Below are 25,681 nucleotides of genomic sequence, written 5' to 3' on the forward strand. Positions count from 1 at the left end.
TCGTAGTGTGAGTGGCTAATTTAATAGTTAAATTACTGTCACTTAGTTTCAGCTCACTCTCAGGATCTGGAATCTCTAGTTTAGCAATAGAGTAAAGTAAAGAAACTACTAAGATCTCCAAGCTGTTTAAAAACTAAATTAATAAAGACTGAAATGAATATTGGACAAAATTTTCTTTAACATAGAAAGAAAACTATTGGAAGCAAGTGCAGTGACTCATGCAAAAGTCAGGAATTCAAGTAGATATTCAAGGAAAATCCCCCCCAGATTAAACATAAAAGTGCAGTTTTATATTTTATAAGAAATACGCAATAACATAAAACCAAGAGGTGTGTGCAACTTTCTGTTAACAAATATAACTTGGATTGAGAGAATTCGTTATTTCAGTCCAATAGGAAACAAAACAAAAGTTACTTGGAAATGTTTAATTGTTTAAAAGAATGTAAGTACCATAACTCCCACTTTTTCAGAACTGCCATTCAAGAGAACTACTTTTAAATTTCATCCCCTCCAGCTTTTCTCTTTGTTTAATACATATTTCATTGAGTAACGCCATGAAGATAAGTTACCAGCTTGTATAAATTGTTTTGATAGTCTGTCAGGTAAGGTAATCATGATGGGTATTTTTCACATAAGAGGTCTCCTATCTGTGGGCACTTGATTATGTGGAAAAGCTGGCTCGGGTTCTGAGAGAGATACCTGCACCACCCCAGAAATTCCATTTGCAGTTTTGGGGTTCTTTTCTCACCGTTGTTATTTGGGGTCATTTCAAAAGCATTTAAGGAGACAGAGCAGTGGATGTGCAAGATCTTGGTTAACCCATATCGGCAAATAAAAACACTTTTCAAAGAGGGGTTTAAAACTGGAATACCCTTCTTATGAAGAGGTTGTGCGATTATGTGAATCAGGTGTTTTAGATGGTTTAGCTAACTAGTTTCTTGTGGTGGAATTAAGGCATAAAAATTTGCTTAAATGGTTTGTCTGTCAATGGAGAGAGACATTTTAACTTCATTTTAAAAGAATGCAGATTGATTATTGCTTTGCCCTGCAACCGTTGTGAATCACTAATACCTCACCTCTTCTGGGTATTGAGAACAAAACTGTCCTTGCCACAGAGAGCTTTCAGTGTATTCAGTTACATTTCCTGAGGAGATCAGAAAGCACAAAAGCAAGTAATTCCTTAAGTTCGTTCCTGTTCTCATAAAATCCCAGGAAAAGTGAAACTGTTAGAACATCTCCGTTGTGTCAACAGGTAGTGGCTATGGCTGACTGTAGCTGTTGTTCAATTGTTCATACACTTGTTCATAATCTTTTTAGTGTATTTGCATATATCCTGCCCTACTGGTAAAGTATGTGGCACAGGGGGAACCGTATTATTGTTTCAACTCTTCCAGAAACAATAAAGTCAGTTAAAACCACGCTTTAGTTACTCAAACTCCTGATAGTTTAGTGTTCTACAGTGGGACAAGTGAGTTTTTAATGGCATAACATGCTCAAAAGTAAATTATATGTTGAATATCTTCATTTTAAAGTATTCAGAGAGAATGTTCCTAATTTCTTTTGACACGCAGGAATCTCGTTGGGGTGACAGGGAGTCTGAAAGCTCCTGGAGAAGAGGTGGTGAGCCGGAATCTGAGTGGCGTCGAGCACCAGTGGAGAGGTAATCAGGGGTTACTTAGCCCCAGTTATATTGGGATCAAAGTATGGAGACTCCCATTTTGTTGCTGCTGCTAAAGCTGCCCTGAGTAATTATCTTGTGCCTTTACATCTCTGAAAATTACCTTCTATTAAAAAGTTGCTTTGTAAGAATCTCGGAATGAGAGAGAGGTTTTATCTTGGAACCATGCTCAGATAACATTCCTGTTTTATTTGGCTTAGATATGTGAAGGCAAGCAGACACCTTCTGTGTGTGATAAACAACTTGCTTACTTGGATTCCTTTTTAAATTAACAATTTCTCTCCCACTCAAACATTGGTGTCAGTGCTATAAATACAGAATGGGGAAGGATGACAAGCAAATGCAGGTTTCCTGGATGATGAAATTCTGAGATTTTCCATCTAGAAAACTGACAGTAACTATGCAAGTCCCAGAGTGAATCACAGAGCAGAAAACATGCCATATATTAAACTAAGTTCTGAAGAACTGTGTTGAACAGGGAGGAATAGATTTCTGAAGGAAGAATATTCTGAAGCTACTTTGGATTTAAAAATAAAAATAAATTCACACTTGTTTACATCTATTTTGGATATGTTTATTAATAATGAACAGTGTTTATACAATTGTAGAAAACAAGATTTTTAACATTTGTCCATTTTTTTGCTCCACATCAGGATGAGCTGTAGCTAAAAATATTTCGGGTGGTGCACATCTAGTTGTTCTTAAAAGCCTGTGCTGATGGAGATAACACTGCTGGTTCCAATTGGCAGTATGTTTTATTGCTTAATTAGCCTTGCAGGTATATAGATTTTTATAAGTGTCTAAGCCTAATTTCCAGTAAGCAATTTAAATCCATTACTGCTCACTCTGACTCCAGTGGAAGCAAATTAATTGACTCTTTCTCTCTGTAGTAATTTCTTACAATGTTTTAGAAGGGTGTGATCTCTTGATAAACAAAATGGAATTCCATCTTTCCTTAAAAGCTGTGTTGCCATTCCTGGTAGTGATCCACTTTTCTCGTGAACTGCAGAATCTAACAAGTGGATGAAACTCCTGGGTGAAGCCTTTCACTACTCACATATTGCCTAAGTTGTGGCTGCCCCATCCCTGGAAGTGTTCCAGGCCAGGTTGGATGGGTCTTGGAGCAACCTGGGATAATGGATGTGTCCCTGCCTGTGGCAGGGGGTGGAATGAGATGATCTTCAAGGTCTCTTCCAACCCAAACCATTCTGTGATTTTGTGAAGTGTTTAATGCACTTATTTGTATGCATCAATGGATTTTTTTTTTCCACACAGAGTGATACAGCTTGTCTTACTCATTTCTCATTCAGCTTTTCTAGAAATGGATTAGAGTAGTGGTAGTTTAAAAGTAATAGTTTAAATAGATTTAAAAATCCTAAGACCCTGAAATGGTATCTGAATGAATTAAATACTTGTTCATCTGATAAACATTATAACCAATCTTCCACATGTCTTTTATGGCAAAATAATCAGATTTTTCAAAGGGGAAGATTATCCAATTTGACTCTAAATGGAAATTAACAATCTCCATGGCTTGGTTTTTACCTCACAGATCAATGATAATTGCATTCTCCCTTATTCTTCCAAACCCAGGAAATGCACTGCTCACAATTCCTCAAAATTCTTGAGACTCTGAGTTGTCACAAACTGTTATCTCTTTGTTCTCACCTCTTCAAGTCCTACATCTGTTGTTTTGTAGCAAGTCATTGCTGGGTTTTGTTTACATTTTAGTAGCATAGTGGATCTCTAAACCTTGGGGTGTTCTTTTTGTTATGTTTTGGGGTTTTTTTTAATCCATGAGACTCAACCCCAGTGCAGCTTCTCTTCTTGTGCCAGGAAGCAGGTACCAATACATTTCTGTGATGTTCTATTCCTTGTTTCTTTTTTATTATTGCTGAGGAAGGTTAATTTCCTGAAATAAAGAAATTAATCTGATGACAAAAACAGGGTTTATGGTCTAAATGTATGTGTAAAATCCTGTAGACAGTAGACTAAATGGTGTGTAAGGGTGGCATGTGCTTGGAGAAGGGGCATACTTAACTGATGGTTGTGGCATTATTTAATACTGATTCTTTCAGACTTCACTGAAGTTTGTCACCTGGTGTAGAAGCCAACCCTCTTCTCTGTTGTGTTGCAGCAGATAACCAACAGGGGACTGTCCAAACTGTAATTTTGAAGGAGATGATGAACTGCTTAGTCTTTACTGAAGCTGTAGGGACAGTGACCTACTGCTTTCCCATAGCAATGAAGGGCATTAGAAGGTGTGTTTTGAAACTGCATACTGTGTTTGGAACCACTCGCCAAGTGGGCGCAGTCAGAAATGGCTTTGAGGGGTTTGATACTGTTGATGTAAAGCTTTCCTGGATGTCACCTTCCACTTCTCACTCGTTCCCTGTGGTTTTATAGAGACTGGCGTCGAGGAGATCCCAGAGATGATGAAAGACCTTTCCGACGAGGGGACGATCTGCCTCGGCGAGGGGATGATCTGCCCCGGCGTGGTCCTGCAGATGAAAAGGAGCGTCCTCTGGAATCAGCAGAGGACAGGCCACCTCGACGGGAAGGGGATGAGGACAGGCCTCCAAGGCGAGAAGGGGAAGAGGACAGGCCCCCCAGACGTGGATTGGATGAGGACAGGCCGCCCCGGCGTGGTTTGGATGATGACAGAGGGAGCTGGCGAGCTGCAGATGACGACAGGCCTCCCAGACGTGCCCTGGATGACGACAGGCCCCCCAGACGTGCCCTGGATGACGACAGGCCTCCCAGACGTGCCCTGGATGACGACAGGCCCCCCAGACGTGCCCTGGATGACGACAGGCCTCCCAGACGTGCCCTGGATGACGACAGGCCTCCCAGACGTGCCCTGGATGACGACAGACCACCCAGACGTGCCCTGGATGATGACAGGCCCCCCCGGCGCGGCTTGGACGATGACAGAGGCAGCTGGCGCGCGGCAGATGACGACAGAGGGCCCCGGCGTGGGCTGGATGATGACCGGCCACCCCGCCGGGTTCTGGATGAGGACAGGCCCCCCAGGCGTGGGCTGGATGACGACAGGGGCAGCTGGCGGGCTGCAGATGACGACAGGGGGCCTCGGCGCGGGCTGGATGATGACAGAGGGCCTCGGCGTGGGCTGGATGACGACAGGATGGCCCGGCGGGATGACGACAGGGGACCCTGGCGGAATGCGGACGATGACAGGCTCTCCAGAAGAGATGATGACAGAGGCCCGTGGCGTGGGGGTGAAGACTCAAGGCCAGGTCCTTGGAGACCCTTTGGTAAACCAGGTAAAATACAGTAATATAATAACCTTCCCTCCAAAGTGTGTTAACCTCGTAGATAATGGATGTAATGTACTTGATGCCAGAGATGGGAGAATGAGCTCTGAAAACATCTAGATTAATTTGGCTAATGTGGACACTCCTCTACTTAGTATAATTAAACCTTTTAATTTGGTTAAATTACAAAACAATTGCTTGTCTGGAAGATACCTAAAGGTCACACACTAACACCGGTCACTTCCCTGTGTGCCAAACCAAAATATACGAGTTGAATGCTCTGCTGCGAGAGAAACATTCTCGCTAGATTAGCACACCTTGGACTCTTTCCCTACCTCTTCTATGTGTCTGAAGTTAATCTCTTTCTAAAGGAGGATTTTGATACCTCATTCAAGTGGGTCTGGTTTTGATAAGCCCTTTCTATGTGTACAGAGATAATGTTATTAACATTCCGTTTTTGTTTTTAACTCTTCCTGAAAGTCCAGCTTAGAGCAGAGTTTGGATTAGATGACCTGAGGTCTCTTAAAAACTGAATTATACTATTCTTGTATTCTTTATTTCTATTCTTAAGTGTCATTGATGGTGTCTAGAGCTGTTTCTGATTCTTTTCAGAACTGTTGATGACGTTTAAATGTTAGATATGATTTTGATTTCCTGGCTCTTTACACTTACGTATTGGCAGGCACCACACCAACTTTCATAGACACTAATTCTGTAATCCAAACCTTTAGAAAACTTACCATAAATATCAAAACTTGCACTCCAGTTTTCCTATTTAAAGCCAAAGCAGGCTGCATAAGAAAGAACTCCCATTCATAAATAACTGAGCAGTATTTCAGGGTGCACTGTGTTAAGGGGATGGTAACAACACTCATATGTTAAAGTAGTGCTTTAAAAAGCAGTAACTTCTTTAAAAATCTGCTTGCTTAAAATCTCCTCACTTGTAGATTTTCACAAAGGAATCTGCTGTGTAAGCTACACCCTTTGCTTCTTCTTGCACTTGTTTTGCACCAGACCCTTGTGGCTTCTGGCTGAAAACTGCTGGGTGCAACCAGCTCTGCTGGACTGTTCCTGGCAGCCCTGACAGGAGCTGTGCATTGCTGGCTTTACGTTTAGCAGCTTGCACAGTGTCTTCTCTGTGGTTCCCACTCAATGTGCAAACTTCTTACAGACATCTTGAGCTGGATCCTCGGGTCAAAACTTGAAGAACCAGTTTCTGTGACAGAAGCAAAGGGTTCTTTGTCCACAAGAGGGATAAGAGGTCAGTCACAAATTCCTTTGACTCCTCGTTTCTTTCTTCCAGGGGGGTGGAGAGAACGAGAGAAGGCTCGTGAGGACAGCTGGGGCCCTCCCCGAGACTCCAGACCTTCAGGAGACCGTGAATGGGATCGAGACAAAGATCGGGATGAAAATGAGAAGGAGCGGGAATTTGACAGGGAGAGAGATTTTGATCGAGATGATCGTTTCAGGCGTCCCAGGTCTGACTTCTCTGTTTAAGTACTTCCAGAATGTTTCTGCAAAAAAAAAAAAAAAAAAGGGCCCTGCTGATACAGAAATAATGTGGAATTGCTGAGTGAAAGGAGCAAGGGTTGGTTCGTGTGAAACTAAGCACTTTAGGGCAGCAAATGGATTAAGGGCATTTTTGGGCCTTTTTGGTTTGTTATTTTTAGGATGATGTTATCTGTTTCTCTGTATAGGAGGAATTTCAAAATGCTTAAAATGCTTTTAAATTTTTATTTTTATCCTGTTATCAAGAGAATTCCATATTAGGCACCAGAAAAACAAAACCAGTTTTGGAAGTATGTTAAATAGACACCCACTGGGTCTGTAAATATCTGTGTTGTGATATATTACTGCTCCTTTCCATAGCAAAGGTAAAAACCTTAACATTTAGTTTTATGTTTTGCATGGCCAAAGGGATGACGGCGGTTGGAGGAGAGGGCCAGCTGAGGAAACTTCCAGCTGGAGGGATTCAAGTCGTCGTGAGGAGTGGGACAGAGGTGGTCGTGACATGAGAGACCGACGTGGCGATGACAGGGAGCCGCCCCTCAGGAGAGGGCCACCCCTCCGATCCGAGCGGGAAGAGCGTAGGTTCATTTCAGTGTCCCTAAAGTCCTCCATCCAGCATAGAGCCTCCCTCTTCCTGACAGTGCTGGGAGGGGGTCACATGGGAATAGGTTATATTTTCAGCTATTTAAACTGCCTTTCCATAAACAAAATAATAAAAAGCACCTTTGGCGTAATTGAGAATTCTTTAGCGAGTCTTAACTATTCGTAGTTGTGTTCTTTTCCATCTTAGTAGCATTTCACATCTACAGCAGGAGGATAACATTTCAAGTATGCACTTCTCATAGGATTATGTTCTGGGTGTATGAAGTCTTTGTGTTTAGATTATCAGGACAGACATCCCAGAAAAGTAATTTCTGGCCTTTCCTTAAAACCATTAAAATGTGAGGGAAATACTTCTGAATGAGGCCTTATGGGTTTCACACTATTAATGGTATTAATTTTGACGAATAACCTGTTTTGATTACAGACCTGTGTTAATTTTGTATATTTATTAATCCTTTGCTATGTTCTAAAAATACAGTAACAGGAAATCCATTTAGGCTGGAGGGACCACCACATCTTCCAATTCTGGTTTCTTACGTTCAGAATCTCATTTTATCTCTTCCCCAAATGTGGGTGTTCCTGCACTTGGGAGCAGCCTGGAACAGAACATGGGATCATATGAGGGACTGCTGCTGACAGAAAAGCAGAATGTTCTCAGTGTGGAGATTTTTTTTTAATATATCAAGATGTTTTGGTATTTGACTTCTTGGCATCTGCCACAGCTTTGTTCACACAGAGGTGGGATGGAACTCTTAACATTCTTTTTGGTGGAATTGAACTGTTTTTCCTACAGTAAAGGGTGGTAGATGCTGTTACCAGTGGAGTCATGTAATTCAGTACCATTTTACCTCTGATTCCAGTAGAGTGAAGAGCAATTTCCTAACAGCAAACACCTAAACATTTTCCACAAGTGTTCCTAAGTAAGGATTTTTCTGTTTTCAGAGTTCAGTCATTTCTAAGGGGACACTTTTGTGTTTTAATTCTGCTAATAATGGTATATATTTTTGACAATGACAGCATCCTAAAACTGTGTACATCAGTAGAACATTCTTACTGCAGTTAATGCATTTTAAAGATGACACTGGGCTTGCTCACCACAATCCCAAATCTGAGAAGAGGTTTGAGTAGTTTTGCTGTTCTTCCCTATAAAATCAAAACGTGTGTTTGGCTGTTGTCATCGTATTCCCTGTTGGCAGGGCTGAGGATCAGTAACTCCCACTGCCAGGGTTGGGGCTGTTTGTTTGAACTCTTGCAGGCTGCTGGTGGAGCACGACTGAGTTGTTTTTATTTCTTCCTGTGCCGTAGCGAGCTCGTGGCGACGCGCTGACGACAGGAGGGAAGAGCGCGGGGAGGAACGGGAACCGGTGCGGCGGTCAGCCCCTGCTCCTGCTGCTCCTCCAGCTTCTGCTCCCCCAGCAGCATCCAAAGAGCGGGAAAGGGATGGGGAGAAGGAGAAAGGATCCTGGAAAACAGAGAAGGAGCGTGAGCCCGTACGCCGCACTAAAAACGAGACAGATGAGGAAGGGTGGACCACTGTACGACGTTAAGTGGGAATCGCAGAGTTTAACCAATGTTTTAGCTTTGATTTGATCGAATCCACAGATTATATTTGTGCTTATAAACATTCTGAATTGGAATTCTTTAACCAATGTTTTGAGGTAACATGAAAGCATGAATTACTTACTCATATAGATTGATCATGCACAAAACTCACAGCAGAAGGTTGGAAATTGAATGCCAGTTTCTGAAATTTCAAATGATGCTTATTTCATGGGTCATTTGTTGCTAAAATAAAAAGAAGCAAGCGCAACAGCTGTCTTCAGTACAGCTTCTCTCTTGCACCAAAACAGGCTGCCCTTTTTATTTTTAGTCTTTCTTAGTTTGGAATGGGGTATTATTGTCACAGGACATGAATTTGAAAACGCCTCTGTTCACACAGTGGAATTATTGAAAAAGCAGAGCTAAAAGAATTTGCATAATTAGCCAAAAAAATAGAAAAGCCCTCTTTTACATAGGTATCTTGGAGGGCAAGTGGTTTCTGAGATACTTTATCACTATCTAAATTCAGTAAGTTATTTAAATTTGAATTGAATACAATAAACATTGTGAATTAGCTACACTGGGATATTTTCTGTAGATTTACTTGAATCCATAATGCCTCTGAGGCCACTTTGCAGTCATTGTTCCAGTAATGTACACACTGCTGCAGTGTTCAAATCAAACTTGCAGCTTTTACAATTTCAGTGTTTTGGTAAGCATATGGCTATGTACTTTCTGTTGCCAATATCATAACTGCTTTTTCCATTACTGGATAATTCATGCCTTTCAAGGATTTATAAATATTGTCATATTTAAAATGTGTGGTTTTGGAGAAATTGTTCTATTTCCCCCTCCAATTCTTTGTCTTCAGGGTCAATTCTTTCCCTTTCCAAAAAAGTGATCTGTAGTAATGGCTGTGTTGACTTCAAAGCTGGGGTGCAGTAACAACGAGGAATAATCTGGTCACACTGAAGCCAACACAGAACTTGCTGCTGTGTGTTTCTTCAATGATAAATAAACAACTTAAGGAATTAGCTGCTGCAGTGTCTTGACTTTTTAGTGAGTCCTGCACCATGTGTTCATGAAGAACAGCTGTTGAACAACCCTTTTCTGTTCTCAGACCTATTCTGTACCAGCTGAAGGAGAAAGTGAGAACACCTGGGATAGTTTCTCCCTGAGAAACCTGGTGTGTGAACAGAAGTAATACTCCTCTTGTCCTTTTCCTGCCCTCTTCTGGGTTATCCAGGGCTAGTAGTTTTCTTGGGAAAAACTTGTTCTCAGAGCCATCTTCTGAGGGCTTGATTTTTGTGTCTTTGGATCCTTTCATTTCATTGCTGGTTGAGTCACAGGACTCCTTCAGAGCAATAGTATTTTCCAAGCATTAAAAAAAAATACTGTGTTTTTTGTTGTTTATACAGTCCCATAAAGTCTGGAACTAGAGAACATCCAGTAACAGTGCTGACTGGATCTGGAGTAGTGGGTGCTGCTGTTCTTCAGCCACCTCCTGCTGTCTTTGCATTCTGTGGCTCAGATCAGTGCTGTCAAAAGGGACCCAGGAGCTCGCTTCACTGCTGGCTGTGAAATTCCTGTGTCACTTAGAACCATGTTTCTCCGGTGTGATTTTGAAGACCTCCAAGACTGTGGACTGCACAACTATTCTGGGAAGCCTCTTCCAGTGTTTGACTGGCTCCAGATTGGAAAACAGTCACAGAATGGTTTGGGTTGAAGGGGACCTCAAAGGTCATCCAGTCCAAACATCAAGTGCAATGAGCAGGGACATCTTCAACTCGATCACGTTGCTCAGAGCTTGAATGTTTCCAGGCCTGGGGCATCCACTCTTTCCGTGGACAACCTCTGCCAGTGTTTTCTACCCTCACTGTTAGAAAACCTCTTAAATCTAAATCAACCATCCTTCAGTTTAAAACCAACATCTGACTGGTTTTAAAAAAAACAAAATTGCCAGAAAATCTGTTCCCATGCTTTTTACAGGCCCCGTTCCAAGGATTGCAAGGCGACAATTAGGGCTCTGTGACACCTTCTGTTCTCCAGGCTGAATAACCCCAGGTTCTCAGCCTTTCCTTAATGGGAGGTGCTTTAGCTCTCTGGTCATTTTTGTGGTTCTCAGAAAGTTTAAGCCTCTCTTGGCTTCTACCCTGTGTCTCTCTGCTCTCTCTGCACTACTGTGGAAAGCTGGAATTTTCCAGGTAGCTTCCTAGTAGAAAATGGCTGGCTGCTGTGAGGTCTCCCCCAAACCCCTTCCTCCTTTCAGGCTGAACAAGCCCTGTCCCCCTCAGCCTTTTTTCCCAGGCATGTGCTCCAGCCCCTGAATACTGTGTTGGCCCTCTGCTGAACTCAATCAGCTTTGGCAATGTCCTTGTATGGGGGGAATGGAACCCCAAACAGCATACAAGAAAGATGAGATGAGCTGAAGGGGATACTCTTCCCTTCTACAGGCTGGGGATTCAGGCCCAAACAGTTCAGTGTCCAGCTCAAACAGCCTGGGATCTGCTGGCTCGTGCTCACCTTTTCCCCTGCCAGGGCCCAGAGGCATTTGAGCCCCCAGTGTGTCACTGCAAGGGCTCCTTCTTTGGCTGGGCAGCCCCTGCCCTGCTCCCTGTTGAATTCACCAGGCTCCTGTCCATCCCTCTGGCCAGCAGCCCTGTCCCAGGGGTGTGGGCTGGAACTCCCACTTCAGTGTCAGCCCGTGGCTGCCTCCAAGGCCTGGAGGATGGCTCCAGCCCAGCCCATTGACCAAGGTGCTGAGCCTGGACATCCAGCCAGTTTTTCTGCCCCCTTTGTTATGTGGGCTGTAGCATCCTGAGCTGGGTGCAAGAATATTGTGTGAGACAGTGTTGAAAGCCTTGTTAAAGTTAAGGGGAAGAACATCCAGTGCTCCTTCCCTTGTCCACAAAGATACTTTATTATAGAAGGCAGGTGAGCCAGGCATGGTTTACCCTCAGTAATTCCATTCTGGCTGTTCCCAGTTGTCTTCTGTATGTCCCCAAAAACGCATTCTGAAAGGACTTCCTCTGATTTTCCCAGGGACTGGGATAATCACGTGGCCTGTGCTTCCTCAGATGGTCCTTCCAGCCTTCCTCAAAGATGGGCACAACATTTGTCCTTCTCCAGCCTTTGCAATATGTAAATAGTGATTATACCTTCAGTTCCATAGTTTTAATTGTATCCATACAAAGACACTTTCACACAGGGATGAATGTTAGTGATCCCTGCACCGGCTACAGCTCTGCTTCCCAATCTGGGTTATTAATTTCCTTTATTTGAGATCACGATAATGTTGTCATTCTAAGGACTGGGCAGCTTGAGAAGAGGCTGGGGAGATGTGAGCTTTGCAGACATGCCAGTGTGTTTATTTCATTGCTTGATCAGTTTAGACACAATACTGACAGTGATCAAAAACCTCTACTGACCAAATCAAACAGCTCAAACCTCCGCCTCCTGCCATCATTAAACATGAGCACAAAATTTGGTTGCCTGAAAATGTTGATGAAGCCAAATGAGTTCTGTGTCAATCTTTGCCTTGTTTGAGTCATGTTCAGTTAAACAGCTAAAATTTTCAGTGAACCTTAGAAGAATACAAGCTGTCACAGGCTGTATTTAGAAGGCAGACCGAAAGGCTGCTGCTGTTTGAATGGATGCAGATGTTGCTGGATTAAAACAAATCTCCAGCAAGGCAGTGTCAGGTATGAAAAGTGCTGCTCCTTCCAGGAGCAGCCCAGGGACTGACCCAGCCCATGGGCAGGAGTGACGACCATCAGGGTTCTCAGCAGAAGGAGGGCATAATTGGCATTTTAAACTTTATAAGTGCTTTACTTATAAAAACTGATATAATTTTTTTTACAAAATCATTATTTATAAGAACTGTCAGGGTGCAGTGGTGTCACTCCTGACTGGGCACAGCCACAACTGCAGCCCAGGACATGTCATAATCTTGGTGGCCTCAATGAGGCCATGAGGAGGGCCAGGAGGATGTTAGGGTGGGCTGGTAGGCAGCCAGGAGATATCTCAGACAGCAAGGGTATGGAAGGCTTGTCTTGCTGTAAATGAAATGTATCTTTGTTGTTTCACTGTCCTTGGGCTGCCGTCATTGGCAGGAACTGCTGCATGTAAGCAAGTTTTCCTCCTGTACCTAAAGGGCACGGCTGGATGGTGTCAGCCTACAAAGGGCAGGCATTAGGTCAGTGAAATGCAAGATCCAAAATTTACCTGTTCTTCGGGCACTAGAGCCCATCCTGGGGTTTACTGCAGCATTGCAAGAAGCAGGCACACAAGTGGCATAACAAAACCACCCAATTCTTCCTTTCTTGCCATGGCAGGACCAGCTTGAACTGAAATGCTCTACACTTTGCCTGGTCCTCCTCTTAAATAAAAGTAATGCATTTAACTACAAACTATTCCACTGCATTTTGCTTATCAAAACCTCCCTTGCTGCACTTTAAGCTCTGTTAGCCCTTTCTCTCTTGGGCAGGAGGACAATCTACCGGCTTTGCTAAACCTTGTTCCATTTTTAGTATATCATTTGTTTTGTCCAGGCAACAGGCATTTTAGAATTACCTTCCTCCCCATGCAACTCTTAGCAACTCATCTCCAGCAAAAATTAATCTATATATCTGGTGGGTCAAACTGGCACTGTAAAAGAAAAAAAAAGACATTTTATAGCCATTGTGGTTTGGTCCTAGGCAGCTACCTGAGGCACTGGTCAGCAGACTGAGAGCAACCTGCCCAAATAAAATTTCCACTAAAGATGGGGACAGACTTACCTGACTTCAGCTGAACCAAGTTATCTATACATTTGAAAGTAGTTTCTAATTAGAAGTAGCTTGCTTTTTACCAAGACTAGTACCAGCAGAGGATGATTATCCAGTATTGTGTTCACTCCTCTTGCCAGAATATCACTATAGAAAAGATTCTATCACTTACATGCACAGGAATATTTCCCTGTAATGAAGCAGTTCTCTGAAGATACAGTATTTGGTTTAAACAGGTGACCATAATATTTTGATTTGCCAATACCCGTAGAAGAGTGAAAATAGTACCTCACTTTTCATAGACCTCTTCTGTGGAGCATAATGCAGCTCTAACCTGGGCTGCTTTCAGATTAAGCTTTTTGCTGTTCCTAGAATTTAAATTACCAATGCAAATGGTTCCCAGTATTTAAAGAGTCAAAGTAGCAATACAAACACTATCTATTGCAATAACCTTTTCAGAGTGACCAAGAACAAGCATGTTTCTGCTCACTCAGTGCCACAAGGAGCGTGCTGGTGTGCCAGAAATCACAGAAGCTTACTTTAAAAACCCAATCAAAATATCCTTAAAGGTTTGGTCTTTGTTAACAGACTCACACTTGTAAGTCTTTAAAGGGCAAATTGTCCTGTTGAATGATTACATAAAGTAACTGAAGAGCCTTGCTGTCAGGCTGTCTTTTGCTGAATCTCGTCATCCTTCTGCAATAGTCTGAGGTCTGTTGGTTTTTTTTTTTTTGCCTCCCCCACCCCCAATTGGTCTCGAAGCTGTTACTCTTCCACTTTACCTGTTAAGCCTTTGATGAGATGCCTAATGCTGGGGAGCAGCGACGACAGGCAGCTCTTGGCCTTTCCAGAGCAAGGCTGCAAGTAGAGAGAACAGAACCAGGAGCAACAGGCAGCAGCACAGGCCGTGGATACAAGTTTTCCTCTGACACAGGCTCTGCAGAAGGCCAGTGCCGTCCAAGACACAGGATCTGCTGTTATCCTGAGTGATTTCCAGGCATTGCAATAGGGCTGGTACTGCACAGCAACTTAATGTAAAGACCGGAGAGGTGGGGCAGGGACATGGCAAACACTTCCAATCCAGCCCGGCCAGTTAACCCTCAGAAAACACCCGAGACAGATTTTCTTTGATCTTTCTTGCTTTTGTGTCCAGTAACAGTCAACTGCATTAAAATGTATATAAGGATCTTCAAACTTCCCACAAGGAGGTAACAAAAGTACAGAAGAAAACTCTTCCCACAGCATCACACTTGAGCTTGATTCTAATGTGTGGTGGACACAGATTTAACCTATGTGGACCAGGAATCACAAAACCAAACACATCTAACTTCTAACAGCTTAGAAGAGCCCGTGGTGCACTCCCCACAGAGCAAGAGACAAAATGTAATGTATTTAGCACAAGGAGAGGGAGGCTGGCACAAGGGTAGCTGCAGCCACTGTGTTATTTAATGCAAGCCCCACTGCATTTGGTAATTAGACCTGACACCATCTTTGAAGCCATCTGATGGAGATTTAAGGGAACACTTCCACACAAAATCAGTTTCTCCCTCCTAATTGCTGTGGCTGCGAGTCAATAGCAGCAATGAATAATGAACCCTGGATCCTCATCCCCAGCCCATCCCAGACATGTTTTGACTCCATTCTTGACTGTCCTGCTCTCCTGACCCCATCTCCCACCCTGCTGAGCAGCTGTTCAAAAGGAAACCACACAAGTGTGGATTACACACAGCAGCATGACCCTCTGCACCGAAAACTCCAGCACCCATCTTTCTGCTCCAGAGGGCTCTTAAACCACAAACTGCTGCTGCTCCTTGTCCTACCTCTGGGTCACACACACACACACAAAAAGGCAATTTATCTTCTCTTGGGGATTAGAAGTGATATAGCCCTGGCTGATACTCAGTACCCAGGAACTGCCATCACCCAGTGTGGTCCAGGACTCCAGCCTAATCCTTATGCTTTGTACAGTCAGTGTAGTGTTAAGAATATTTGTTAACCACATCGATAGATCTCTTTTACTTGCAAAGAGTTAAAGCCACATTCTCTGAACTCTTGAAAATACACAACCTCCCTTTCTTCCATTCTCCTATGGTCACAGCTTTCTGCTTTGTTCAGGTCTCTTTCTTTTCATGTCCAGGTCTCACTCTCCACCACAAACACAGCTGCACTAAAGCTTGCTCTCTTGTCATTCTTACTGCCTTTTTGTCAGCAGAAAGGGCTCCGTTTGCACCCTGGCCCAGAATCATCACGTTTTCATACACACACTTGGGTGTTTTCTCCTCTCAGACCTTCCCTAAAGCTGAGTATTCGACACGGGGACCTGCGAGACCAGCGCCATCGGTACCCACGAGAGGAACGGTGACGGCGGGGCACCGCACCAGCTCGGATGCTGCGATTTCGGGAAGCAGGTGTTAATTTCCGAAGGCAAGTTTGATCGCGATTTGCTTACCGGTTTTAAAACCGGCAAAGGAAATCGCTCGGATGTTTGCTTTAAGAGCTGAAAGGCGGAGGGTTGTACTCTAATTAAATACCCTGCTATTAACTGGCAATTAAGAACAGCTCTCGCGCCCGATGTCCCGCCGGCACGGAGCGCTCGGGACGGGCAGAGCCGGGGCTGGCGGGCGGCAGAGGGCGGCGCTGCCCCGCCGCGGGCACCCGGGGACCCCCGCCACCTCCCCGGCCGTGGGTTTAACCCTCGGACTCCCCCCCTCCGCGGACATCCACCCAGTCAGATCTCGCCGTCTCCGTAAAAATCACATATAGATATATTTTTTTCTTACAATAAACAAACACAGCGCATCTCCGCCGCGCAGTCCCCGGGCCCGGCGCCGGGCTCCGCGCGGTCCAGCGCGCAGCGGCCGCCCCGGGGCCGGGGCAGTGTCAGCGGGGCAGGGAGCGGGGCCGCCCCAGGGCACGGGGCGAGACCCGGGGGTCCCGGCCGCTAGCGGCCCTTCCTGCCCAGGGCGGTCCGGGCGTGCCGGAGCTGCCGGGCCGCCGGCACTTTGGAGAGGGGGCAGTACTTGATGGTGTGGGCATTGTCGCCGCTGGCGCCGCAGAGAGGGCAGGTGTAGCGCCGCAGCACCGGGCACAGGACGCGGCCGTCGGGTCCCTTGAGGATGTGCGTGGTGTAGAGGGCCACCGCCTCCTTGTTGTTCCGGCAGAAGACGCAGACCTGCAGCTCGGGCTTGAGCAGGCGGGAGGCGGCCCGCGGGTGCGCCGGCAGCCGCCCCGCCACCACCACGCCGCCCCAGGCGTGGGCAGAACCCTCCCGGCCCGAGTGCTCCCCCGAGCAGTCGAACACCACGGCGGCGGGGCCGCCGCGCCCGGGGAAGGGGCTGAAGTCGGCGAAGCGCTCCTCCAGCAGCCCCTCGCCGTGGTGATGGTGATGCCCGCACAGGTCCAGGTCGTGCAAGTCCAGCGCGCCCTCGAAGTACGGCCCCGCCGCCTCTTCCTCCTCCTCCTCTTCTTCCTCCTCCTCCTCGGCCGGCGGCACGGCGGCCGCTACCACCACCGAGGGAGGCTCGGCGCCGAAGCCCTTGCCGGGCCGCACGGCCTTGGTGATGAGCGTGGCCAGCCCCAAGTAGTCGTTCCAGGAGTTGAAGACGTTCCCGCAGGCGCTGTGGCTCCGGCCGCCGTAGCGGGCGCCCGGCAGGCACTCCACGGGCGGGAGGTGCCGGTGCTGCTCCAGCTTGGTGCCCGGGAATGCCTCCATGGGAGCGGCCCCTCCCTCGAGCGCGGTGCGGGGCAGCGCCGGGCGCACCGTCCGCTCCCGGAGCCGCTCCCGCCGCCCGCTCCCGCCGCCGCCTGTGAGAGCGCGCGGCCGCGCGGAGCCCCTCAAATAGGGGGCGGGGGCGCGGCTGCCGCGCTCCCATTGGCTGATGGCCAGAGCCTCCTCGCGCTCATTGGCTGAGCAGCGCAGGGGGGCGTGGCTCGGCCGCGGTCGGGGCGCGCTCCTGTCCGGCAGGTGCGGCGGCCTGGGGTCGGGATCGGGATCGGGAGCGGAATTGGAATTGGGAGCGGGAGCGGAATTGGAATTGGAATTGGGAGCGGGATCGGGACCAGGATCAGGATCAGGACCGGGATCAACGTCGGGATCGGAGCCGCAGGACGACCCGGAGCGGCCCGTGTGAGCCGGACCCGACAAGGCACGGGCCCGCCGGGGAGGAGCGGTGCCGCTCCGAGCGTGCCGGCACTGGCAGGGAGGGGTCTCCGCCTGCAGCAGAGCGATGCGGGGACAGAACAAGTTCAGTGCTGTACGAGTGGGAAGAGGTTGGAGCCTTGTAAACTCGTGGAGGGCAGCAGGTGCCTTCCCTTTGGTGCTAGTAAGTTGTGTGGGGCAGAGGTGATTTCTTCTTTGGACCCCTCTTAGTAAGTGGGGTTTAATTAGTTAAATTAGAGGTGGTTTTTCTGGGGTCTCAGGTGAGGTACGTGCCCTCACTGGAGTGGAGGTACATGCGCTCACCGGAGTGCTGCTCAGGTATGGGGGACCAGTCTGGAATATTCAACCCTAAAAAGGGATGGGCCTGAGTGTGCTGTGCCTGTGAGTGCTCTGTCTGCAGCGGGTGGATGCAGAGGCACCCTGGGCAGCAGGACAGGCAGCAGTGTCCCGCAGCACCCACCTGTTGAGCCTGGTGAACCCAGGTTTTGGTGGCCCAGCTCTCACCCCTCTGGCCAGTCCTCGCAGAGCAGCTGCTGTGCTGCAGGACAAGGGACTGTGGTGGGGAGATGCAAGTCCCCTTTGCTGCCCCTAATGGTTCCCATTCCATCAGGCCACCCAGAAACCATATCCTCCTTTGGGAAACATCACGTGTGCTTTTCCGTTTGAGCAAGAGGAGTTGACAATGCAAAGATCCTATTAATTTCCAGCCCCTGGTGAGAGCTGCTGGGCTGAGCAGGGTGGGTGGAGTTTTGTCAGAAGTAAATCTGTCTCCCCTGTGCACGGCCCTGATTTGTCAGTCTAACAGATGTTCCTCTGGCGGGTAAAGCAGCTTTCCAATGTGTTTTGTTTGCATCTGAAATCGGCAGGTTTCATAAGCTCAGCTATCAGGAATACTTCCCAAGGGGCTGCCTTCCGGCGCTGCGAGGCTGGATACGCCTCCCCAGCCGCATGAAGTGCCTGGGAAGTGGTTGTATCAAGGACCAAGCAACAATCAGGATGGCTGCAGGGAGCAGAGCTGGCTGGAAGCAGTGTTTCAGAGCATGAATTCTCTGGTTGGAAAATGGGACTCATTTCAGTACTGAAAACATTTGCAGAGGAAGCCCTGTTCCAGAGCGTGCTCATGTGGGACACGGTTCTGCACCGGGTGACCACAGGGACATTTCACAGTTACGGGGTGTCAGGCTCAGCCCAGAGCTCATCTCCGAGCTACAGTTATGTGACAGACCTTTGCTCTCCTCAGTGGTGTTTCAGGGCCTGATTTGCACTGCAGCCAGCAGCGAATGGCAGAGGTAACAGATGGGTGACAGGGCACAGGGTGATCAGTCAGAGTGGCTGAGCATCACTTCCTGGAGCAATTGTTGTATCTCATCTTCTGTAGACGTTTTAAGAGGCAGAGTGAATAATTTCATATCACATGTAGCAGTGTAAGTAGCTACAGGCAGAGAGGAAAAGGGTCCCGTTCCCCTCACTGCCAATGCAGGGAGTGATGAAGAACATGGAGCAGCATAAAAAATATCCTCACTAGGAAAATATTGTGAAGGATAGACCCCTGTCACCAGCACCACGGTAACAGCACCCTCTATTTGACCAACAGCTCAGCAGAGCTCATGTGCCTCATGTTTGAGGTATGTTGCAGAAGTTATTTCATTGCTTTCTTTGTCCAGACTTTTGCCATGAACCCTCATGTTCCAGGTGTTGAGCACTCAACAGCTCCACTCAGGCATTAGGTCCCTGCAGAGCTGTCAGGCGTTGTCAGACTTGCACCAACCTCGTGCCAGCTGATTGGGGTCACCCAGTCACAGTGCTGGTGCAAGAGCAGGGAATCCCACTGTTGATAATTGGAACAAATGAATGTCTTGGGGAAACTCTTCATCAGTTTCAAGCAGTAAACAAAATATGTGGTCAAGAAGAGCTAATGAACAAGTAGCTGCTTCTAGGAAGGATTGGTGTTTTGATGTGCTTTGAAATGTTCTTCATTTGAAACACTGAGAACTGCATGAAAAACTACTGCTTTGTCCTCAGCTGGAAGTTGGGATTATTTCTGACTATGCCAAACTCCCCTTTAGGCAGTCCTTGTCAGGACTTGGGCAGTGTGAGACCACAGCTGTCTTGGTGGTGTCTCATGTGAGCTCTTGTGGCAAGGCTCCACAGCAACCCTGGCAAACTATCATCTGGAGCAGAAGTGACAAATAGCTGTTGGCACTGTGAATTCAACACCACGGGCCAAACTCTGCCCAGCCAAGGGGAAAGTTTTCTGCTCCCTTGGAGCAGCGAGAAACCATGTCAGAAATTCAAGCTGATCTGAGCACAGGAAGCCATCAGATCTGCTAGGGTCTGAGAAATCTGCTTGGGGGGACTGGTGTGGGAGTTCCCACTGGCCACAGGAATTTGTAAAGCCCGAGATTGCTCCTGGGAATACACACAGACACATACATATATCTATATGTGTATGAAATCTATGGACACGCCAACTGCAGGTGAGTGAGGCCTTTGTTTGGGTTTGGAGGAAAGATTGTCTTTCTTCATATTACAGCAAAAATGATCTAACAAGCGACTTAACAAGAATGATAGAAGGATTAAGCACAGAGGGGTTTGAGTGCATGCAGGACAGCTGTCAAGTTTAGAGAGGAGATTAGCAGTTCATTTGAGAGATACATTAGGAAGGGGCTTACTCTGGGGGGCTGTGAGCTCCCCTGAGGCTGGGGAGGATTTACTGTCTGTAAGTGTTGATGTATTGTGCACGTTATGAAGCTTGCCATCCCAGCAGCTTTGATATGTTCCAGCTTTTCTTTAAAACCCCTGTGGATTTTAAAGTGGCTTTCATTTAACGTGGGAGATGTTGACAAGCTCCCCCAGGAGGCTGGCAAGTTCTCGGAAGGGTCTTTTAAAATATTAGCTTCACCACCACTTCTAGAAGATTTTTTCCCCCCCTCTGGAATATCAAGGAGTGGTTTGTTTCTGACAGCACTAAAAATACATTAGGTGTCTGCTGACACAGGGAAGATATGCCCTGTGCTGCTTGGACTCCTGGGCTAGCATTCAGGAATCCTATCTAAAGCTTTTGGCTTAACAGATGATGCTCGTGTTTGGAAAGCTGAAGTTTATAGCACAGAGCAATCCTGCCTGGAAGATTGGAAGCAGCTGGTGGGACTGGCAGGGGTGAGTTAGGTTTCAGTGGAGGATACAAACACAAGCCATGGAAGCAGCTTGGGGTCTGCTCAGAGGCTCCAGCACTGATGTTCAATGTGCCTGTGGGAGAAGTGTTTTCTCTGGTGTTTCCCTTCTCAAAAGGGACGGGTGCATGAGGGCTTGTGCTGGTGGGGGGTTCTGGGGAGGAAGCCTCTGCTCTGTGTCAGTGGTGTGAGGAAGGTGGGGGATCCCAGGCATGGTGTCTCCCAGACTCCAGGAAAAGGAGGGCCTGAGCTGGCGTGGCAGTGTTGGTAAGAAGGATAAAGAAATTATCCTAGCCCCTTTTTATGGCAGAAAACTCCCTGGGAGGAAGTTTAGGGATGTAAAAGCCGGCTGTGAAACATGTCTTTGGTTTTGGGAATCTTTCTTTGGAGGTGTGCTTTTGCTTTTGTTGTGTGGAAGCAGCTGATCCTTCAAGGAGGTAGAAATGTGACTGCAAAGGAGGCAGTGGTGATTTCACCTTCTCCTGATCTGTGCTGAGCCAAGTGGGCTATTCCAGCATTAACCAAACACATCAGGTGTTTCTTTTACAGGATATCAAGCTTCTCCAGGGTGTAGAGCACAACTTTCACCGCGCTGGGGGCAGGAGTGACTGTCCAGATCAGTCATTTTAGAGTTACATGACAGTCGTCAGGCAACTGCAGCAAATGTTTACCCAGGCAAGCAGAGCTGGTGGGGGACATGGTGCATTTTTAGCTGTCTCTCAACTTGATTCAGCCTTTGAAAATGCATACAGCTGTAGCCAGCTCTGTAAGAGCTGCTGCTCCGCCTGGTTGCATGTAGACAACCGGAAAGAGCTGAGAGCAGGAAATAAAAGGTGCTTCCAAGAGTACATCATTGTCATCAAGTAAGTAATGTGCACATCACAGCAGAAAGTTATATGGGCAACCTAAACGTGGCTCTGCTTGACTGTTGGGTGCTTGAATTTCCAGGAAAATGCCATCATTTTCCCTGTTTTATCTCTAGCAATGGCACCTTGAACCAAGAGCAATTGAAGCTGAGCATTCAGCAGAGCCTGGACTGCCATGTGACAGCATCAGCCTGGCTGTGGCTGGAGCAGTAGCGGGGTGTGTGGGGGCTGGAGGGGACAGCTGAGCCCTCTCTGGGGCTGACAGCAAAGAGGAGGAGAAGAAACTCCATGCTGTGGGGGCTGACAGTGCAGAGAGAAGAGAAACTGAGCCTCCTCTCCCCCCAAAAAAGTTTGCCAGCTGAAGGAGACAAAGTGCTTCCTGGACACTGACTTTTTTAAATCTTCAGAGCACTGCTGAATGTGATGGAAATAGTAGCTGAAAAAAAAGAAAAAATCCATTACAAGACTATTTTTGCAATCAAAAATGTATCTAATCTAATTATCGTGGCTGATAAGCAGTAGACACTATCGCCTCTTCCATCATCTCTTGCAAATGCATGGAATTTAAAGGAGAATGCAAAGGTCATAGACAACCAGCCAGGGTTTTGACTTGCCCATCCAAACTACTGCAGGACACAAAAAAAGCCGAGAGCCAAATGTTTATCAGCAGAACCATATTTTTCCTGAGGATATACTAGCTCATGGAGAGAGATGTCAAAGTGGCACAGAAATTCATATATACTGTTTATGAGACAATCACACAATTTTATGAAAACTGAAAGCTAGGTTTGGTTCTTTTTTTGTTGAAGAACAGTTTGTGTTTATGAATTTTATTAATATGTCAGGGAAATGTAATAAGTGCTATAAGCGCTTCAGTTCCTAAATGTCAGATAAGATTTCCCTCAGCAAATCAGACTCAATTTGAAACAGAGAACCAGGTTCTTCTGAAAAGATCCTGTGAGCCTCAAATGGCACAGGAAGTGTGTTAATTTTACAATTTTGTAGTGAATTGAATTAAATCTATATTACTGAACTTTATTATTATTGAATATCTCTGGATATCCCTGGAAGTGTCCAAGGTCAGGCTGCATGAGGCTCTCACCAACACGGTCTAGTGCAAGGTGTCCCTGCCTGTGGCAGGAGGGTTGGAGTGAGATTTTAAGTCCCTTCCAACCCAAACCGTTCTGTGATCTCAAGTATTTGGGGAGCAGGAGCTCTCTGGTCTGGGCTGAGCTGCTCAGCTGCAGCCAATGGTCTGTACCTGCTGACACTACCCTGTCACCTGGCCTGTGCACTTGGAAATGCTGAGGTTAAAATCCCAGGCTGCTGGACTCCTCTGCAGCCAGGGGTTCATATTTGGAGCTCATCGTGGCTGGCAGGTTGTTATCATGTGCCTCGGTCAGAGTCTGCCCCAGCAGCTGTGTCAGGTTTGTGCCTCTTGGGGGTATTTTGGATTCACACATCGAATTTTGGAATGTCAGTTGGCTTTGCCTGCAGGTAATGCTGTTTCACACTTTCCTTTAACTCCAGGGTAATAATAAATGAAACCCCAGTTCAGCAAACACTAAGTATGTGCTTACCATTGCAGGACTTGCCACAGTACCTGCAGTTTTTCTCAAAGCTGGCAGTTTTTGTTAGATTTCAGGAGATCCCAGAGCTCTTAAAGCACAGGAAGTTGTCCTGGTGTTTCGCAGTGCAGATTTAAGTCCTGTTTAATATCAGTGATGCAACTCCTCCTTACTTAAAGGGGGCGGCCAAGAGTTTGCACTGATTACATCTGCTGCCCCTGCTTTCTTGTCTCCTGTGCAGGGTCATGGAAGTGGAAGGGCAAATCAATGTGTTTGGCAAAAATCAGAGGTTTTCTGGTTTGGACAAGTCTCTGGATTCATTGAAAAGAGTATTTCAAATAAAATTTTGGCTAGACAGTCTACATTCCTTTATGTATTCCTCCTCTCCAAAAATCACTGCTCCAGGATATCTTTGAGAGCTCAGTGCTTGCATGAAGATTTATTGCTTTTAGTTTCTGAATCAGTTCTGAACTGAATTAGCAAATGCTAGTGCATATTTCTAATAGCAACAAGAATTCCAGCAGAATTTCTGAGGTCTGTCTGGCTGATTAAATCCAGCAAAGTCTCCTGCTAAGCTCCTTGGCAGAGCCAGCCATATCAAGGACTTTTAGACAATCACAAATTCAGTTCTGAAGATTTTTTTGTTGTGTGAAATTTTACCAAGCAGAAGATATATATATATATTAGTTGCAATGATCCATATAAATGCACATGCAAGACAGTAGATAAGTTCCTGATATATTAATTTCACATGGTGAGGATAATAGTATTTCTCCTGACAACTTGAATAAATTTGTAAAGATTTCCTAGTGAGAAGCAGTAATTGCATTTTTTGTCAATCTCATAAGTACAATTTAGCTGAAAGAGAAAAGCATTCCAAAAATCAGGCTTGCACTTAGAAATTGCTTGTGAAAATTTACACTCATTTTCTGTTTTGTTATTTGGTAAAAAGAGTAACCAGAGGGTTCTTCATTGTTCTGCCTTCTTGGTGGTGCTGACTTTCTTAATCTGAAATGAAGTTGTCTGTGTTGGGAAGAGCAGTGATGGCCAAGGAAATAAAAAACTGAAGAATAATGAAGTCAAACACCAGGAACTAATTTTGTATCAGTTGAAGTGTTTTGCATTTCTGATACATTCTGGGATCTGTTGTCTTCTCAGAAGTCACAGCCTGGCTGCCCATGGGCATGACTGAGATTGGGTGCTCCTGGTGTGTGTCAGTGCATTGCAACTTTGGCGTTTCACATCCTCAAGGATTCTGTGTTAAGTTTCTAAGTTCTTGCACTCCTGTTTTCTCACAGATCCTATTCAGAGTCTGACCCTGAGAGCACAACTTCATTTGTGTTTTCAGTAAGAACTATTTTTTCCTCAAACCTTTGGGTGCTTTTGAATTACTTTTTTTTTTTTCTTGGAGGGATAAAGCACTAATTATACATGAAAATTGTACCTCAAAGATCCATCTTAATAATATAATTGTAGTAGCAAAGCAACTGGTCTGATTATGTGCATCATTGCACTTTTCAGCCATTAACCAGCTTTTCCTGGTTAATGAAGTTAGTAAAACCTAGAATGTGCTTTGCTGGAATATATCCAGTGCAATCTCATTATCACCTACAAGCCTCTATAATTGGGGTGATAATGTGCAAAACATTATATGGCTGACAAATGCAATGGGATTAAAAGAGGGCCAAGTTCTGCTCTCAGGCGCACATGACAGAGCTTGGGGTTTTGGTGTGTGTTTGTGGAAGGCCTGCAGCCCCATGTGGAGTTTGAGGGGGTGGCGTTTCGAGCAGGAAGAGGTGCACTTGGAAGGAGTCCAGTGGCAAAAACTAATGAGACCTGCAGCCTCTCAGGAAAGGGAGAAAGAATTGGTGCTGTCCAGTCAGGAGGAGACTTTAGTGATGAATGAAAATGGTCTTAAAGGCCTTCAAAAAAGGGAACAATCTGTTCTCCGTGATCCTGTTGGACAGGACACAGAGGAGTGGGTTTACAGCACGGTGAGGGCAGCAGACATTGGGAATTGGGGAAATGCAGGATGGATAACTAAGGACAGGTTAGAGTTGCTTGGACCAGGGCGTGTCAAAGGATTGTCTGCTGTTGGTGGGCTCCAGGAGGAGGGCAGTGAGGAGGTGGATGGTGTGCTGGCTCCTGGCTTCAGGCAGAGAGGAGGGAGCACCAGTGTGACTACGGTGGTATTTTATGGTTCAGGGCACATGCAGGTGAGAGGGTCCTGGCAGAGAGATGAGAGATCTACTTGGTGATCTACAAACACAGAGCAGATAGATCTGCCAGGAGGATCTGTGATCAGAATTATGCTCTCAGCTGTTACACACTTGGAATTACTTTCAGGACTGCTGGTGGAAGGGAGAGAATGCTATGAATGTGAAAAAAGGGAAGCATTACTGTTTGCTCCCTTGGATAATACAGGTCACGAGGCTGGTTCTGTTTGTGCTTGTTTGAATTTCAACATGTCTTTTCAGGAAAAAAACATTCAAATGTTATTAAAAAAATCCCTGTAATGAAGAGTCATCCTGTCTGCTTCAGCTCT

General features: G+C 46.2%; 2 protein-coding genes across 5 annotated transcripts in view; one reads left to right on the forward strand and one right to left on the reverse strand.

The window, feature by feature from the left end:
• The window catches only part of EIF3A (eukaryotic translation initiation factor 3 subunit A), a 29,339-nt gene extending 19,701 nt beyond the window's left edge, over window positions 1–9,638 (forward strand). The window contains exons 18-23 of one of the 4 annotated variants that reach the window (XM_048310687.1): window positions 1,572–1,660; window positions 4,085–4,402; window positions 4,433–4,962; window positions 6,257–6,431; window positions 6,871–7,040; window positions 8,371–9,638. In XM_048310687.1, the coding sequence (XP_048166644.1) occupies window positions 1,572–1,660; window positions 4,085–4,402; window positions 4,433–4,962; window positions 6,257–6,431; window positions 6,871–7,040; window positions 8,371–8,612 (1,524 nt within the window). In that variant the 3' untranslated portion in view covers window positions 8,613–9,638. Of the gene's footprint in view, window positions 1–1,571; window positions 1,661–4,084; window positions 4,963–6,256; window positions 6,432–6,870; window positions 7,041–8,370 lie in introns of all 4 variants that reach the window. The other 3 variants (XM_048310686.1, XM_048310688.1, XM_048310685.1) reach the window with 3 other exon arrangements.
• A 6,475-nt stretch (window positions 9,639–16,113) lies between these two features.
• On the reverse strand, window positions 16,114–17,168 carry NANOS1 (nanos C2HC-type zinc finger 1). Its single transcript, XM_048310689.1, has one exon. The coding sequence runs from the start codon at window positions 17,080–17,082 to the stop codon at window positions 16,312–16,314; it is 771 nt and encodes a 256-aa protein (XP_048166646.1). The 5' UTR covers window positions 17,083–17,168; the 3' UTR covers window positions 16,114–16,311.
• Window positions 17,169–25,681: the final 8,513 nt, after the last annotated feature.

Source organism: Corvus hawaiiensis, chromosome 8 (genome assembly GCF_020740725.1).
Source record: "Corvus hawaiiensis isolate bCorHaw1 chromosome 8, bCorHaw1.pri.cur, whole genome shotgun sequence".
NCBI classification, from domain to species: Eukaryota; Metazoa; Chordata; class Aves; order Passeriformes; family Corvidae; genus Corvus; species Corvus hawaiiensis.